The sequence below is a fragment of the Lagenorhynchus albirostris genome, chromosome 2 (assembly GCF_949774975.1).
Source record: "Lagenorhynchus albirostris chromosome 2, mLagAlb1.1, whole genome shotgun sequence".
Taxonomy (NCBI): domain Eukaryota; kingdom Metazoa; phylum Chordata; class Mammalia; order Artiodactyla; family Delphinidae; genus Lagenorhynchus; species Lagenorhynchus albirostris.
In genome coordinates, this window is record NC_083096.1 from 80,478,109 (window position 1) to 80,493,231 (window position 15,123).

Here is a 15,123-nt window from a genome sequence, read left to right on the forward strand (position 1 = left end):
GAACACTCTTTGACATAAATTGCAGCAATATCTTTTTGGATCCACCTCCTAGACTAATGAAATAAAACCCAAAATAAAGATATTGGACCTAATTAAACTTAAAAGCTTTTGCACAGCAAAGGAGACCATAAACAAAATGAAAAGACACCCCACAGAATGGGAAAAAATATTTGCAATCACTGTGACTGACGAGGGATTAATCTCCAAAATATACGAACAGCTGATACAATTCAATATCAAAAAACAAAACCACCCGAGCAAAAAATGGGCAAAAGATCTAAATAGATATTTCTCCAAAGAAAACATACAGATGGCCAAAGAGCACATGAAAAGATGCTCAACATTGCTAATTATTAGAAAAGTACAAGTCCAAACTACAATGAGGTATCCCCTCACACTGGTCAGAATATCTATCATCAAAAAATCTACAAACAATAAATGCTGGAGATGGTGTGGAGAAAAGGGAACCCTCCTACACTGTCGGTGGTAATGTCCATTGGACATTCATATGATCCACCAATCCCACTCCTGAGCATATACCCTGAGAAAACCATAATTCAAAAAGAGTTATGGGGCTTTCCTTGTGGTGCAGTGGTTGGGAGTCTGCCTGCTGATGCAGGGGACGCAGGTTCGATCCCTGGTCCAGGAGGATCCCACATGCTGCAGAACAACTAAGCCCGTGTGCCACAACTGCTGAGCCTGCGCTCTGAGCCTGTGAGCCACAGCTACTGAGCCTAAGTGCTGCAGCTGCTGAGGCCTGCATGCCTAGAGCCTGTGCTCCACAGCAGGAGAGGCCACCTCAATGAGAGGCCCATGCACCGCAGGGAGAAGGGGCCCCCGCTTGCCGCAACTAGAGAGAGCCCACACGCAGCAGTGAAGACCCAGCATAGCCAAAAATAAATAATTAATTTCAAAAGAAAAAAAGAGTTATGTACCACAATGTTCATTGCAGCACTATTTACGATAGCCAGGACATGGAAGCAACCTAATTGTCCATTGACAGATGAATGGATGAAGATGTGGCACATACATACAATGCAATATTACTCATCCATAAAAAGAAACGAAATTGAGTTATTTGTAGTGAGGTGGATGGTCCTAGAGTCTGTTATACAGAGTGAAGTAAGTTAGAAAGAGAAAAACAAATACCTTATGCTAACACATATATATGGCATCTAAAAAATAAAAATAAAAAGGTTCTGACGAACCTAGGGGCAGGACAGGAATAAAGACGCAGACATAAAGAACGGACTTGAGGACATGGGGAGGGGGAAGGGGAAGCTGGAACGAAGTGAGAGAGTGGCACTGACATATATACACAACCAAATGTAAAATAGATAGCTAGTGGGAAGCAGCCGCATAGCACAGGGAGATCAGCTCTGTGCTTTGTGACCACCTAGAGGGGTGGGATAGGGAGGGTGGGAGGGAGACACAAAAGAGAGGGGATATGGGGATATATGTATACGTATACCTGATTCACTTTGTTATACAGCAGAAACTAACACAACATTTTAAAGCAACTATACTACAATAGAGATGTTAAAAAAAAAAGATACTGTAGGTGGGGGACCTTCAAGATAGCAGAGGAGTAAAACGTGGAGATCACCTTCCTCCCCACAAATACATCGAAAATACATCTATATGTGGAACAACTCCTACAGAACACCTACTGAATGCTGGCAGAAGACCTCAGACTTCCCAAAAGGCAAGGAAATCCCCACATACCTGGGTAGGGCAAAAGAAAAAAAGAAAAAACAAACACAAAAGAATAGGGATGGGACCTGCACCTCTGGGAGGGAGCTGTGAAGGAGGAAAAGTTTCCACACATTAGGAAGACACTTCACTGGTGAAGAGTCGGGGTGGGAGTAGGGAAAGCTTTGGAGCCACAGAGGAGAGCGCAGCAACAGGGGTGCAGAGGGCAAAGTGGAGAGATTCCCACACAGAGGATCGGTGCCGACCAGGACTCACCAGCCTGAGAGGCCTGTCTGCTCACCCTCCAGGGCAGGTGGGGGCTGGGAGCTGAGGCTTGGGTTTCAGAGGTCAGACCCCAGGGAGAGGACTGAGGTTGGCTGTGTGAACACAGCCTTAACGGGGCTAGTGCACCAAAGTTAGCGGGGAGGGAGTCCAGGAAAAACTCTGGACCTTCCTAAGAGGCAAGAGACCATTGTTTCGGACTGTCCAAGGAGAGGGGATTCCTTCCGCGTTTGCCCACAGAAGGCAGAGCACTGCCTAAACAAGCTCCAGAGACGGGCGCGAGCCATGGCTATCAGCTTGGACACCAGAGACAGGCATGAAACTCTAACACTGCTGCTGCAGCCACTGATAATCCTGTGTGCAAGCACAGGTCACTATCCACACATCCCCCCAGGAGCCTGTTCTGCTTGCCACTGCCAGGGTCCCATGATCCATGGACAACTTTCCCGGGAGAATACATGGTGTGCCTCAGGCTGTTGCAACATCATGCCGGCCTCTGCCACTGCAGGCTTACCCTGCATTCCAATTATGACTACCGTACCACTCCCTCCCCCTGACATGAGTGAGCAGAGTCCCCTAATCAGCCACTGCTTTAACCCTGTCCTGTCTGGGCAGGAACAGATGCCTGAGGGTGACTTACACACAGACATGGGGCCAAAACCAAAGCTGAACCCCAGCAGCTGTGTGAACAAAGAAGAGAAAGGGAAATCTCTCCCACCAGCCTCAGGAGCAGCAGATTAAATCCCCACAATCAACTTGATGTACCCTGCATCTGTGGAATACCTGAATAGACAACGAATCATCCCAAAATTGAGGAGGTAGACTTTGGGAGCAACTGTAGACTTGGGGTTTACTGCCTGCAACTGACTTGTTTCTCGTTTTTATGTTTATCTTAGTATAGTGTTCAGCGCTTGTTATCATTGGTGGATTTGTTTACTGGTTTGGTTGCTCTCTTCTTTTTTTAATTATTATTACTTTAAAAATTTTTTTATCTTAATAATTTTTTATTATTCTTTCTTTTCTTCTCCCTTATCTTCTGAGCTGTGTGGCTGGCAGGGTCTTGGTGCTCTGGCCTGGTGTCAGGCCTGAGCCTCTGAGGTGGTAGAGCCGAGTTCAGGACATTGGCCCACCAGAGACCTCCTGGCCCCATGTAATATCAATTGGCAAGAGGTCTCCTAGAAATCTCCATCTCAACACTAAGACCCAGCTCCACCTAACAGCCAGCAGGCTCCAATGCTGGACACCCCATGGCAAACAACTAGCAAGACAGGAACACAAACCCACCCATTAACAGAGAGGCTGCCTAAAATCATAGTAAGTTCCCAGACAACACAAAACACACCACCAGACGTGGACCTGCCCACTAGAAAGACAAGATCCAGCCCCACCCACCAGAACACAGGCACCAGTCCCCTCCATCAGGAAGCCTACACAAGCCACTGAACCAACCTTACCCACTGGGGGCAGACACCAAAAACAGTGGGAACTACGAACATGCAGCCTGAGAAAAGGAGACCCCAAACACAGAAAGTTAAACAAAATGAGAAGACAGAGAAATATGCAGCAGGTGAAGGAGCAATGTAAAAACCTACCATACCAAACAAATGTAGAGGAAATAGGCAGTCTACCTGAAAAAGAATTCAGAGTAATGATAGTAAAGATGATCCAAAATCTTGGAAACAGAATGGAGAAAATACAAGAAATGTTTAACAAGGACCTAGAAGAACTAAAGAGCAAACAAACAATGATGAACAACACAATAAATGAAATTAAAAGTTCTCTAGAAGGAATCTATAGCAGAATAACTGAGGTAGAAGAACGGATAAGTGACCTGGAAGATAAAATACTGGAAATAACTACTGCAGAGCAGAATAAAGAAAAAAGAATGAAAATTGAGTACAGTCTCAAAGACTCTGGGACAACATCAAATGCACCAACATTCAAATTATAGGGGTCCCAAAGAAGAAGAGAAAAAGAAAGGAACTGAGAAAATATTAGAAGAGATTATAGCTGAAAACTTCCATAACATGGGAAAGGAAGTAGTCAATCAAGTCCAGGGAGTGCAGAGAGTCCCAGGCAGGATAAATCCAAGGAGAAACATGTCAAGACACATATTAATCAAACTATGAAAAATTAAATACAAAGAAAAATATTAAAAGCAGCAGGGGAAAAGCAACAAATAACATACAAGGGAACCCCCATAAGGTTAACAGCTGATCTTTCAGCAGAAACTCTGCAAGCCAGAAGGGAGTGGCAGGACATATTTAAAGTGATGAAAGAGAAAAACCTACAACCAAGATTACTCTACCCAGCAAGGATCTCATTCAGATTTGATGGAGAAATTAAAACCTTTACAGACAAGCACAAGCTAAGAGAATTCAGCACCACCAAACCAGCTTTACAACAAATTCTAAAGGAACTTCTCTAGGAAGGAAACACAAGAGAAGGAAAAGCCCTACAAAAACAAACTCAAAACAATTAATAAAATGGTAATATGAACATACATATCAATAATTACCTTAAATGTAAATAGACTAAATGCTCCAACCAAAAGACACATACTGTCTGAATGGATACAAAAACAAGACTCGTATATATGCTGTCTACAAGAGACCCACTTCAGACCTAGGGACACATCCAATCTGAAAGTGAAGGGATGGAAAAAGATATTCCATGCAAATGGAAATCAAAAGAGCGCTGGAGTAGCAATTCTCATTTCAGAAAAAATAGACTTTAAAATAAAGACTATTAAAAGAGACAAAGAAGGACAATACATAATGATCAAGGGATCAATCCAAGAAGAAGATATAACAATTGTAAATATTTATGCACACAACATAGGAGTACCTCAATACATAAGGCAAAGGCTAACAGCCATAAAAGGGGAAATCAACAGTAACACAGTAATAGTAGGGGACTTTTACACCCCACTTTCACCAATGGACAGATCATCCAAAATGAAAATAAATAATGAAACAAATGAAATGATCCAAAATGAAAATAAATAAGGAAACAAAAATGACACATTAAAGAGATAAGGGAACATATGTATATGTATAACTGATTCACTTTGTTATAAAGCAGAAACTAACACACCATTGTAAAGCAATTATACCCCAATAAAGATGTTAAAAAAATGACACATTAAGCAAGATAGACTTAATTGATATTTATAGGACATTCCATCCAAAAATAACAGAATACACTTTCTTCTCAAGTGCTCATGGAATATTCTCCAGGATAGATCATATCTTGGGTCACAAATCAAGCCTTGGTAAATTTAAGAAAACTGAAATCACATCAATCATCTTTTCTGACCACAATGCTATGAGACTAGATATCAATTACAGGAAAAAAAACTGTAAAAAATACAAACACATGGATGCTAAACAATACACTACTAAATAATCAAGAGATCACTGAAGAAATCAAAGAGGAAATCAAAAAATACCTAGAAACAAATGACAATGAAAACACGATGACCCAAAACCTATGGGATGTAGCAAAAGCAGTTCTAAAAGGGAAGTTTATAGCAATACAATCTTACCTCAAGAAACAAGAAACATCTCAAATAAACAAACTAACCTTACACCTCAAGTAATTAGAGAAAGAAGAACAAAAAACCCCCCAAAGTTAGCAGAAGGAAAGAAATTATAAAGATCAGATCAGAAATAAATGAAAAATAAATAAAGGGAACAATAGCAAAGATCAATAAAACTAAAAGCTAGTTCTCTGAGAAGATAAACAAAATTGATAAACCACTAGCCAGGCTCATCAAGAAAAAAGAGGAGAAGACTCAAATCAACAGAATTAGAAATGAAAAAGAAGTAACAACTGACACTGCAGAAATACAAAGGATCATGAAAGATTACTACAAGCAACTATATGTCAATAAAATGGACAACCAGGAAGAAATGGACAAATTCTTAGAAATGCACAACCTGCTGAGATTGAACCAGGAAGAAATAGAAAATATGAACAGACCAATCACAAGTAATGAAATTGAAACTGTGATTAAAAATCTTCCAATAAACAAAAGCCCAGGACCAGATGGCTTCACAGGCGAATTCTATCAAACATTTAGAGAAGAGCTAACACCTATCCTTCTCAAACCCTTTCAAAATATAGCAGAGGGAGGAACACTCCCACTCATTCTACGAGGCCACCATCACCCTAATACCAAAACCAGACAAAGATGTCACAAAAAAGAAAACTACAGGCCAATATCACTGATGAACATAGATGCAAAAATCCTCAACAAAATACTAGCAAACAGAATCCAACAGCACATTAAAGGATCATACACCATGATCAAGTGGGGTTTATCCCAGGAATGCAAGGATTCTTCGATATACACAAATCAATCAGTGTGATATACCATATTAACAAACTGAAGGATAAAAACCATATGATAATCCCAACAGATGCAGAAAAAGCTTTCAACAAAATTCAGCACCCATTTACAATAAAAACTTTCTAGAAAGTGGGTACAGAGGAAACCTACCTCAACATCATAAAGGCCATATATGACAAAACCAGAGCCAACATTGTTCTCAATGGTGAAAAACTGAAACTACTTCCTCTAAGATGAGGAACAAGGCAAGTTTGCCCATTCCCACCATTATTATTCAACATAGTTTTGGAAGTTTTAGCCATAGCAATGAGAGAAGAAAAAGAAATAAAAGGAATCCAAATCAGAAAAGAAGAAGTAAAACTGTCACTGTTTGCAGATGACATGATACTATACATAGAGAATCCTAAAGATGCTACCAGAAGACTACTAGAGCTAATCAATGTATTTGGTGGAGTAGCAGGATACAAAATTAATGCACAGAAATCTCGTGCATTCCTGTACACTAATGATGAAAAATCTGAAAGAATAATTAAGGAAACACTCCCATTTACCCTTGCAACAAAAGAATAAAATATCTAGGAATAAACCTACCTAAGGAGACAAAAGGTCTGTACACAGAAAACTATAAGACACTGATGAAAGAAATTAAAGATGATACCAACAGATGGAGAGATATACCATGTTCTTAGATTGGAAGACTCAACGTTGTGAAAATGACTCTACTACCCAAAGCAATCTACAGATTCAATGCAATCACTATTAAACTACCAAGGCATCTTTCACAGAACTAGAACAAAAAAATTCACAATTTGTATGGAAACACGAAAGACCTGAAATAGCCAAAGCAAAACTGGAGAAAGAAAAACGGAACATGAGGAATCAGGCTCCCCGACTCCAGACTATACTACAAAGCTACAGTAATCAAGACAGTATGGTACTGGCACAAAAACAGAAATATAGATAAATGGAACAGGATAGAAAGCCCAGAGATAAACCCATGCACATATGGTCACCTTATCTTTGTTAAAGGAGGCAAAAATACACAACGGAGAAAACACAGCCTCTTCAGTAAGTGGTGCTGGGAAAACTGGACAGCGACATTGAAAAGAATGAAATTAGAACACTTCCTAACACCATACACAAAAATAAACTCAAAATGGATCAAAGACCTAAATGTAATGCCAGACACTATAAAAGTCTTAGAGGAAAACATAGGAAGAACATTCTTTGACATAAATCACAGCAAGATCCTTTTTGACCCACCTCCTAGAGAAATGGAAATGAAAACAAAAATAAACAAATGGGACCTAATGAAACATAAAACCTTTTGCACAGCAAAGGAAACCATAGACAAGATGAAAAGACAACCCTCAGAATGGGAGAAAATATTTGCAAACGAAGCAACTGACAAAGGATTAATCTCCAAAATATACAAGCAGTTCATGCAGCTCAATGTCAAAAAAACAAACAACCCAATCCAAAAATGGGCAGAAGACCTAAACAGACATTTTTCCAAAGAAGATATGCAGATTGCCAACAAACACATGAAAGAATGCTCAACATCACCAATCATTAGAGAAATGTAAATCAAAACTACAATGAGGTATGACCTCACACCGGTCAGAATGGCCATCATCAAAACATCTACAAACAATAAATGCTGGAGAGGGTGTGGAGAAAAGGGAACCCTCTTGCACTCTTGGTGCAAATGTAAATTGATACAGCCACTATGGAGAACAGCACGGAGGTTCCTTAAAAAACTAAAAATATGATGAACTGGGTGATTGGGATTGACATGTATACACTGATGTGTATAAAATTGATGACTAACAAGAACCTTCTGTATAAAAAAATAAATTAAATAAAATACAAAAATTCAAAAAAAATACTAAACTAAAAATAGAACTACCATATGACCCAGAAATCCCATTTCTGGGCATATACCCTGAGAAAACCATAATTTAAAAAGAGTCGTGTATCACAATGTTCATTGAAGCTCTATTTACAATAGCTAGGACATGGAAGCAACCTAAGTGTCCATCGACAGATGAATGGATAAAGAAGAAGTGGCACCTATATCCAATGGAATATTAACTCAGCCATAAAAAGAAACAAAATTGAATTATTTGTAGTGAGGTGGATGGACCTAGAGTCTGTCATACAGATTGAAGTAAGTCAGGAAGAGAAAAACAAATACCATATGTTAACACACATATGTGGAATCTAAAGAAAAAAAATGGTTATGAAGAACCTAGGGGCAGGACAGAAATAAAGACGCAGATGTAGAGAATGGACCTGGGGACACAGGGAGGGGGAAGGGTAAGATGGGATGAAGTGAGAGAGGGGCATGGACTTATATATACTACCAAAATAGATAGCTAGTGGGAAGCTGCCACATAGCACAGGGAGATCAGCTCTGTGCTTTGTGACTACCTAGAGGGGTCGGAGAGGGTGGGAGGGAGACACAAGAGGGAGGAGATATGGGGATATATGTATATGTATAGCTGATTCACTTTGTTATAAAGCAGAAACTAACACACCATTGTAAAGCAATTATACTCCAATAAAGACATTAATAAAATAAAATAAAAAAGAAACGAAATTGAGTTATTTGTAGTGAGGTGGATAGATCTAGACTCCGTCATACAGAGTGAAGTAAGTCAGAAAGAGAAAAAGAAATACCATATGCTAACACATATATATAGAATCTAAAAAATAAAATAAAAAAAAGGTTCTGATGAACCTAGGGGCAGGACAGGAATAAAGATGCAGATGTGGAGAATGGACTTGAGGACGCTCAAGAGGGACTTCCCCCTTGGAGGGGGAAGGGTAAGCTGGGATGAAGTGAGAGAGTAGCACTGACATATATACACTACCAAATGTAAAATAGATAGCTAGTGGGAAGCAGCTGCATCCCACAGGGAGATCAGCTCTGTGCTTTGTGACCACCTAGAAGGGTGGGATAGGGAGGGTGGGAGGGAGATGCAAGAGAGGGTGGATATGGGATATATGTATACATATCGCTGATTCACTTTGTTATACAGCAGAAGCTAACACAACACTGTAAAGCAATTATACTCCAATAAAGATGTTAAAAATAAATGTCTCAAAAGAATAAAAAGAAAAAAAAAGAAGATATGGTACATATATACAATGCAATATTACTCAGCCATAAAAAAGAATGAAATAATGTTATTTGTAGCAACATGGATGGACCTAGAGATTATCATACTAAATGAAGTATGTCAGACAGAGAAACAAGTATCATATGATATCACTTATATGTAGCATCTTTAAAAATGATACAAATGAACTTATTTACAAAACAAACTGACTCACAGACTTAGAAAGTTATAGTTACCAAAGCGGAAAGGGTTGAGGGGGAGGGATAAATTAAGAGGTTGGGATTAACATAAACACACTTTAATATAAAATAGATAATCAACAAGGACCTACTGTGTAGCACAGGGAACTCAATACTCTGCAATAACCTATATGGGAAAAGATTCTGAAAAAGAATTGATATATGTATAACTAAATCACTTTTCTGTACACCTGAAACTAACACAACATTGTAAGCCAAATATACTCCAATATAAAAAATAAATTTTAAACATTTTTTTAAAAGAGAAAAAAAAATAAAAAGGGAGCAAAGTATGAAGACTTACCCAACCTGATTTCAAAATTTACTATAAAACTCTAACAATGTAGACAGTTTGGTATTGGTGTAAGAATAGGCATATTGATTAATGGAACAGAATGGAGAATTCAGAAATAGACTCACACATATATTGAGAAGTGATTTTTTTTTTTTTTGCCTTGGCAATTGTTTTTCAATAGATTGCCAAGCAATTAGAAGATAGTCATGGTGATGAAAAGTCAATTGTGTTTCTATATCTTAGCAAAAAACCCAATTATTTGGCAATTGAAATAAAAATGTTATCCCACACACATGAGAAATATTTATGTATAAGTTAAAATATGAAAGATGAATATACTAAAAATTACAAAATATTATTAACAGAAGTTATGGTCACTTCATTGTCAACAAAGCTGCCAAGGTAATTCAATGGGAAATGGCAGTCTTTGTAACAGATGGTGCTGGAAAAACTTTAACCTTTTTCTCACTTCGCATACAAAATTAACTCAAAGTGAAATGCAGTCCTAAACATAAGAGCAAAAGCTATAAAACTGCAAGAAGAAGAATACAAGGAAATCTTTATGATCTTGAGATAGACAAAGATTTCTTAGCTAGGACATAAAGAAAAGCATAAATAATAAAACAAAAAATTTGATTAATTGACCTTCAACAAAATTTAAAAGTTTTGTTTTTCAAAGACACTAAAAAGACTTGGAGAATATATCTGCAAATTATTTTTCTGACAAAAATTCCAGAATAAAAATTTCTTTAAAAAAACTTTTCATTTTCTCACTGGGGTAAGAGCAGGTTTTCTGCAACATTGGCTGCATGGGTGGTCAGAATTCACAACATTCAAGACGTTTTCAAATGATGATATCACCAGGACAGTTCTGTGTAATTTTTTTTGAATTACTGTATAATCTGGACTTTGATTAACTTGTCTCAGACCATGCAGGTGGGTATAGTTTGACTCTTGTGGCCTATTTTTAAGGATGTCGAGGCTGGATCTTGTTCATGTCACCAACCTCTGGGCTTTGTGTGTGAGAGCTCCCCTCTCTTCTTATTGGGATCCTCAATGACTGAGGTTTTTTTTCTGAGACAGAGCAAGATAGGTTTCCAAGATCTCCACAACTCCCAAGGTAGAGACTTCACCAGGACCCTTAGCAAGAGCAAGAAGCTCAAAGGGTGGGGAAGAAGGGAAAACATACCTTTCAGCCCCTTCTTGGAATTGCCATAAAGTGCCTCGTAGATCTGTAGCTCTGACTGGAGGGACTGGAAAAGCTGCTGTTTCTCCTCACACTGTTGCTGCAAGAGGGCCAGCTTATGCTGCAGCCTGTCAGGGGAGAAGCAAGGGTCTGCTGAGCTGGTGGGGCCCCACCAGGGCAAGAGGCTGTGAGCCAACTTCTGCATCATAGAATTCTAGCCCTAGATGTCAACTCAGGGGTCATGAAGACCATCGCTTCTATTTTACAGATGTGGCAACAGAGGCTTGGAAGGTAAAGTAACTGTGCTTGGAGTCATGCCATTAGCTACCATACCTAGGACACACTACCTGGTATTCTTACTGCCTCACATTGCTCTTTTCATGTTGTCAAGCAGTTACAGGGTTTACGCTGGGGACCAGCATCATGGCTGGTGTAGAAGCTTCCTAGGTTATGGTGGGACTAATATCTTAAAACTAACTGGAAGCACGAGAATGTACTTTCTCCAGAATCTGATATGCTGAAGCCTTCCATAACAGGGTTTTACTCTTTCAACTCTGGAGTGAAAAAGACATTCCCAGAGAAGTCCTTCCTTCTGTTCAAAGTTACCCATAAATCCGGTATAGCGGAGGGGATAGTGAGGTTTCCAAAAACCTCAATGGCAAGACCATTAACCATCTTGCCAATATCCCTTTTGCTAAATCTGAAAATGGGCCACCTTCCTTATCAGTGGGCTCCCTCTAACCTGGAGTCTTTCTCCTGGAGAGATAGTCGTTCCTCCTCGAAATGCAAGATCTCCTGCTGCTTCTCCTTCAAGTCTTCCAGAAGCTGCTGCCGTTCCACCTTTTGGCGCTCCCTCTCCATTTCCAGCTCTTGAAGCTGGGATCGAGAGGTCAGCAGAGCCTCCCTCAGGCATTCTGTTTCCTGGGAGTGCTCTGGTGGGCAGAACACAGGAGTACATATATTGTAGGGCCAAAGGTCAGCAGCAAGATGAGCCCAAGCACATCCATCCTGACAAACAGAACTAAAGCAAAAGGAGGGCCAGCGTATGCTGCCAGGAGAGACAAAGTGAGGGTATGCTATCATATCCACACACTCAGAGGGATGGGAACCTCCTTCTCGGCAATGCCCTTTGATCCTGATTTAATACGTCCCACCTTGCTTTTAGAGAAAACACTCTGCTTCCTGACGCTCACTGTTTTCTAAGTCCTCACATACCTTCTGTGCAGTAATCCATTCTTGAATTTTGCCAAGGATCCACATCAAAATTTCTTGTCTACTGTTTTTAGTATATATTGTTTTCATCATATTGCAAATAGAGCTATCTGTCCTTTCCTGGTCTTGCAGCATCTCTCTGATCTTCATGGTTTCTCAAAGACTATTGACAGGGACTCTGAGAATAAGGCCCCGGTGCTGTCAGTCGTCTGGGGCAGAATCACCTGGGCCTGGCAGACTGAGCTCTTTTAAATCTTACTATCTTCTCACCTGTGAGGTCTGTTCTGCTCTTTCCAGGCATGCAATGAAAGTTTAGTAGTTCTGCCTTCTCCCTTATCTTATAATTTTTGTTATCTTCCCAAGCAGAGATCACTCCTCTCACATCTTCTTGCTCTGAGGAGGCTAAGTTAGAAATATCTCTTGATGTCTTTTTCCTTTCCCACAAGCATTCTTTCCTTCTGGGCTTAATCCTCTTAGCCACTATTCTCTGTCTGTTATGGCTATTCAATAAATATTTGTAAATAAAAATAATTTGTAATTGAAAGTATATTGATTCCATTTAGTCAATTAACACTAAGGTCAGCTGCCCCACCAGGCCGCACAGGAAATGATGCCCACACGTGGATGCCCACTGAATAGTGTTGGGAAAGCTCTGGAGGACATTTTGCTAGCATCTTCAGACACAGAGTCATGAGGACTGGTGACCAAAGAGGAGCCCTGAGTGTATGAGTAGGAGGTGGTGAGGAGATACGGGGATAACAGATCAGCATGGGAGGGATACACAGAGCTGCCACGTCTGGAGAAATCTGAGAGAGTGTATCGGCCTCATGTTGCTCCCTGTCCTGGGTCCAAACTAGCTGTGAACTGTGGGCAGGTAGAACAGGCACTGAGGTATGCAGTTTGATAGCTAATGACTGAATATCTGCAGGAGGGTTGCACAGAGGTGGTGGATTTCCTAGAGCGCCTTGTCCTTGGAGCCTAGGAGTCTAAGGGCCCGTGGTTGGGAACTGTCAGGAAGTAGCCCTTTCTAGACTGAGAATAGCTATGGGAGTTTGGGGTTGGTAGGTCTGGGTAGCTCTGTCCTCTCCACCTTGTCTCTTTGCTTCTCCAGTTGGTGACTGGTACGGGCAGGGAGGAAAGGGGGTAACCACAGTTTGCGGCTTTTGACCACTCACCTCTGGAAGCATGACTGAGCTGAGCCTGAAGCCTCTGGTTTTCTTCCCTAAGGACTCTGTTCTCATTGCAGAGCTGAGGTGTGGACTCCAGGCCCGGACTGTAGAAGTTAGAGGTGGGTCCTGTTCCAGGAAGTGCAAGCAGGCAAGTCACACATTTGGGTAATAGACGCTGTCTGTGTTGCTCATTCTGTATCTCCAAAGATACTATCCCAACCCAGCAGAAAACCCAGAGAACTCGCATCCTGGGCCTAAAGCCTGATGGGCTGAATGCCTGGCTTTCCTGTGGCTCCTCTGAGTGGGTTCTGTGCGTGCATTACCACGTGCCCTGGCTGTAGCTGTTCAGGAGGCCCTTTCCCCTAAATAGCTGCTGCTGAGGTGTGGGCAGGACAAGGGCGTGTGGAAGGGATGGCCTCCAAGTGTCAGCAGCCTGGGGGGGAGTGTAGGGAGGAAGCCCACCTCAGTAAGTGGCTGGAGGAGGCCCTGCAGACCTGGCTCTACCACTTGCCAATCACAGGACCAGGACACAGAAGTCAGCAGGCAGATATGAGCAGATTCGGATGGAAGAGAAGTCAGAGGATTCTGGGGACCAGACCTGGTTAGACCTGCCGCGAGGAAAGTTACTCTCTGAGCTCAGATACAGCTGCAACGGGAGCATAGTACTTGCCCCCTGCCTTGCTGGTGTAAGGAGCAAATACAGAAAAGCAGACCTCAGTGCTTTGAAGTCTGCGAAGCTCTGCCTAGGGGTTGACCTTCAGCAGCTCCCTAATTACAACCAGAAACAGGAAGGCCTGGGCCTCTCCTACCGCTTCCGCGGGCAGTGGAGCTGAGCCTGTGTTCCAGCTGCTCCCGCAGGCGGTCGTTAATGCAGATGGACTCCTCCAGGCGCTGGCGCAGGTTCCGGATTTCACCAAGGTGCTCCTCTAGCAGGTCAGTCCCTGCAGTCACCCAGCAGGACAGGAGGAGGTGGGAGATGGAGAATCCTGGTCACTAGTGGGGCCCACATGGGGGGTGTGGGGTTTGGCCAGTGGCCTCTCAGCAAGATCCCTAAACATCACCGGTCTCTCTCATGGGCATCCAAGAGCTCAGGTGACTTTGTTTAAAGAGTAAATTGGCTTCAAACACAGGACAGCTGGTGCTAACCAAGCCCCATGGGCCTCCTCCCATGCAGGGGTTCGTGTAAGGGAGTTGTAATTGTACATGTACAGCTACCAGGGTAACTGGTAAGTGTAAGGGGTTTCACACGGTTTAGAAAAATAATTGACCTGCTCGGCTTTGTGCTTTACCTGTGGGTTTGGAGTTAAGCTGGTACATGGAGGAGCCTGAAGATGGTTCCCCAGATAAGCTTCCTTTCTGAGGCCTCATCATGTCCCACTGGCCTCTGCTGCCCAAGTACCCAGGCTCGAGGATTCTGCCCAGTTCTATGGTGCCCCTCAGAGGAGAGAGGGGCTGGGCAGGGTTGAGGTAGTGGGAAGGGCTGGCTTCTAAATGGTTGGTTGGCAATGTGGCTGGGGAAGCAGGATGAACATTGCTGACACCTGGGCAGAATGAAACATGCATGAGAAC

At 41.7% G+C, this 15,123-nt stretch overlaps 1 protein-coding gene across 40 annotated transcripts in view; it reads right to left on the bottom strand.

Annotated features, from left to right (window-relative positions):
• The window catches only part of PDE4DIP (phosphodiesterase 4D interacting protein), a 223,359-nt gene that overhangs the window by 13,984 nt on the left and 194,252 nt on the right, over nucleotides 1-15,123 (bottom strand). For all 40 annotated transcript variants that reach the window (XR_009538790.1, XR_009538791.1, XM_060139176.1 and 37 more), the window contains 5 exons: nucleotides 14,844-15,095; nucleotides 14,364-14,495; nucleotides 13,561-13,680; nucleotides 11,916-12,105; nucleotides 11,177-11,301 (listed from right to left, as the gene is read on the bottom strand). Coding sequence is in view for 38 of the 40 variants with exons in the window: in XM_060139176.1 (XP_059995159.1) it covers nucleotides 11,177-11,301; nucleotides 11,916-12,105; nucleotides 13,561-13,680; nucleotides 14,364-14,495; nucleotides 14,844-15,095 (819 nt within the window). In the remaining 2 variants the exon portion in view is untranslated. The remainder of the gene's footprint in view (nucleotides 1-11,176; nucleotides 11,302-11,915; nucleotides 12,106-13,560; nucleotides 13,681-14,363; nucleotides 14,496-14,843; nucleotides 15,096-15,123) is intronic.